Source organism: Sturnira hondurensis, unplaced genomic scaffold (assembly GCF_014824575.4).
Source record: "Sturnira hondurensis isolate 20B ecotype Veracruz unplaced genomic scaffold, ASM1482457v3 Scaffold0009003, whole genome shotgun sequence".
Taxonomy (NCBI): domain Eukaryota; kingdom Metazoa; phylum Chordata; class Mammalia; order Chiroptera; family Phyllostomidae; genus Sturnira; species Sturnira hondurensis.
In genome coordinates, this window is record NW_028081634.1 from 1 (window position 1) to 2,522 (window position 2,522).

Here is a 2,522-nt window from a genome sequence, read left to right on the forward strand (position 1 = left end):
GGAAGGAGGACAAAAGTGCACCGTGTGTGACTACCAGACCCCGTGCCCAGTGACTTGTGTGTCTCCTGGTGCCAGCCTGGGCTCCACTGATAACTCCCTGAACTCTGAGACTTGACAGAAGCTGGGTCTCCCTGTGACCTGAGATCAGAGCTGTGCAGAGCCCCTGCATCCCCGGGGCTGGGCACAGCCTCCCATTGAGGAGAGGCTCTCAGAGCCCCGAGTGCTCACCGTCCCAGCTCAGCATCCTGACTTCCAATGATTTCCTACTCAATTGTTTTGGGTGGAAGGATGTTGGATAAATGTCAATTCATTTGGGCATAGATCCTATAAACTCCACCTTCATCGCCAGAAAGAATCTTGTTTGTCCATTTTTTATTAATCTTTCACTGAGGAAACATATATTTAGATTCTAAAGCCTGAAACTTATTAGACAGTCACAAGAAAATAAGGCATCACCAGGCTGACTAGAAAGGGACAATGGGGACCCAGGGCAGTAAGGGAGAGTAAAACACATGGTCCCAGACAAAGATGAGTCTCATGCACAGACAGGGATCAAAGCCACAGCCTCTGCAGTTGGGGGCTGGGGACCAAGAGGAGACCCTCCCCACAGCAACAGCAGGGACATAAGTTAACCTGTAAGATCGAACAGTGTAGAATGTTCCTGGGAAACCTTGAAATACCTAGTAACAAGCTGTGTGCTCCACGTCCTGTATTTAACTCTTCAGAGGTCAATAGTGATGTAAAAATCAGTGTCTGGTCCCAATCCACATGGCAGGGACCCACTCAATGTACTGCCTTAGTCAATGTCAACAGAGAACATCCAAGGGCAGTGGTCATTCCCTGTGTTCCTGGCCTTGTAGGTGAGCTGTGTGGTGTCAGGAGGCCTGGAGCATGTGAGCTCTGAAGACAGTAGGGGGTGCTGTTGCCTGGTCCTGGGGGACAGGGTTCTGGGACAGGACAACTAGCAAATTCTTTTCTGAATCTTCCACACTTGGGAAAGCAGTGTCTGCACAGTATTTGACTTGCCATCACAAGGGTCCCCAAGAGCTACATGAGCTCTGAGGTCTGACTCATATACTTCACATTCAATGAGTTGTTCCCACCTGATGTGCACACACCCAGTGTCAGGTGGACAGACACACAACAAAGCCAATTCTGCAAGAAGAAACTGGGCCCATGAGTCTTTCTGGACAAAGGACAAGAGACCCCTGGAGCTGGGAGAGTCTCAGATCCAACAAGGGAGTCTGAGCAGTCAGAGGGCTGGGGCTTCCCCATCGTGACCAAGATCCTTCTGCTCCTCACACTCCTCAGTCCCTGATTAGGTGACAGAGGTCACTGTGCTTATTCAGTGCCTGAGTCACTCTGTCTTCACTGGTCTGTGTGAGTCCCCAGCATCTGCCTCGGTTCACATCTCCCCAGGGGACATCAGGGTGACACTGTGGCACCAAGAGAGGAAGCTAATTTGCATGAGGCATGTGCTCCTCCTAATGGTCTCAGAGGCAAGAAAAGGCCCCAAGGGCACATCATTCCACCTCCTGAGCCTTGGGAGGCTGTGTCCTGTGAGTGTCCCCACCATGGCCTGGATGGTGCTCCTGTTCGGGCTCCTTACTTACAACTCAGGTCAGAGATAGGGACTCTGCATTCTCTGGGGACAGAGCAGAGCAGGGTATCAGGGGTGACCTTGTCTCTCATTAAAAAACCCTGTCTTTTCTGTTGGTTTTAGGTGTGGATTCTCAGACTGTCACACAGGAGCCGTCACTGTCTGTGTCTCCAGGAGGGACAGTCACGCTCACCTGTGGCCTTACCTCTGGCTCAGTCTCTAGTAGTAACTACCCCAGCTGGTACCAGCAGACCACGGGCAAGCCTCCCCGCATGCTCATCTATGACACAAACAGCCGCCCCTCTGGGGTCCCTGAGCGCTTCACTGGATCCATCTCTGGGAACAAAGCTGCCCTCACCATCACAGGGGCCCAGCCTGAGGACGAGGCCGACTATTACTGTGCTCTGGGTATGGATAGTTATACTTACACAGTGATGTGACCCCATGGGGAAGTGCAACCAAAACCTCCTTGTGTGCTCAGAATGGCTCAGCTTTAGTGACAAGGAAAGAAAGAGGGTGGGAATGGTCAGCACACCAAGGGGAGGGGCTCCAGGGCCCCATTCTCACGTGCAGTGGCTCCCCTCCACGTGCTTCCTCCAGGCTCCCCCAGCTTGTGCCCATCTGTCCCACATGACCCTGGCAGAGTGGACTTCCTGTCTTCCCCTCTCCCTACAACCATGATGGGTGAAGGCTCAGTGCAGATACATTAACCATCAGAGAGACTCAGAGCCCCCACTGCCCTTTGTAATCCTGCCTGTGTTTCAGGAGCTCTAACAAGATGTACTCATGTATTGACTGAGCCTGTGGACAGTGGGAATATTTTCTTAGCATTTAAATGTGAGTGTCCCTGGGAGCAAGTAGGTAATGCTATTCCCCTGACTAGGCCTTCTGGGTCAGAACTGTGTGTTTGTGAACAAAACAG

The 2,522-nt window shown here is 52.0% G+C and overlaps 1 gene segment (V, D, J or C); it reads left to right on the plus strand.

The window, feature by feature from the left end:
• Positions 1 to 1,536: 1,536 nt before the first annotated feature.
• On the plus strand, positions 1,537 to 2,040 carry LOC118994030 (immunoglobulin lambda variable 8-61-like). The segment is given in 2 exon segments: positions 1,537 to 1,620; positions 1,724 to 2,040. Coding segments are annotated over 2 exon segments (363 nt in total).
• The last annotated feature ends 482 nt before the right edge of the window (positions 2,041 to 2,522 follow it).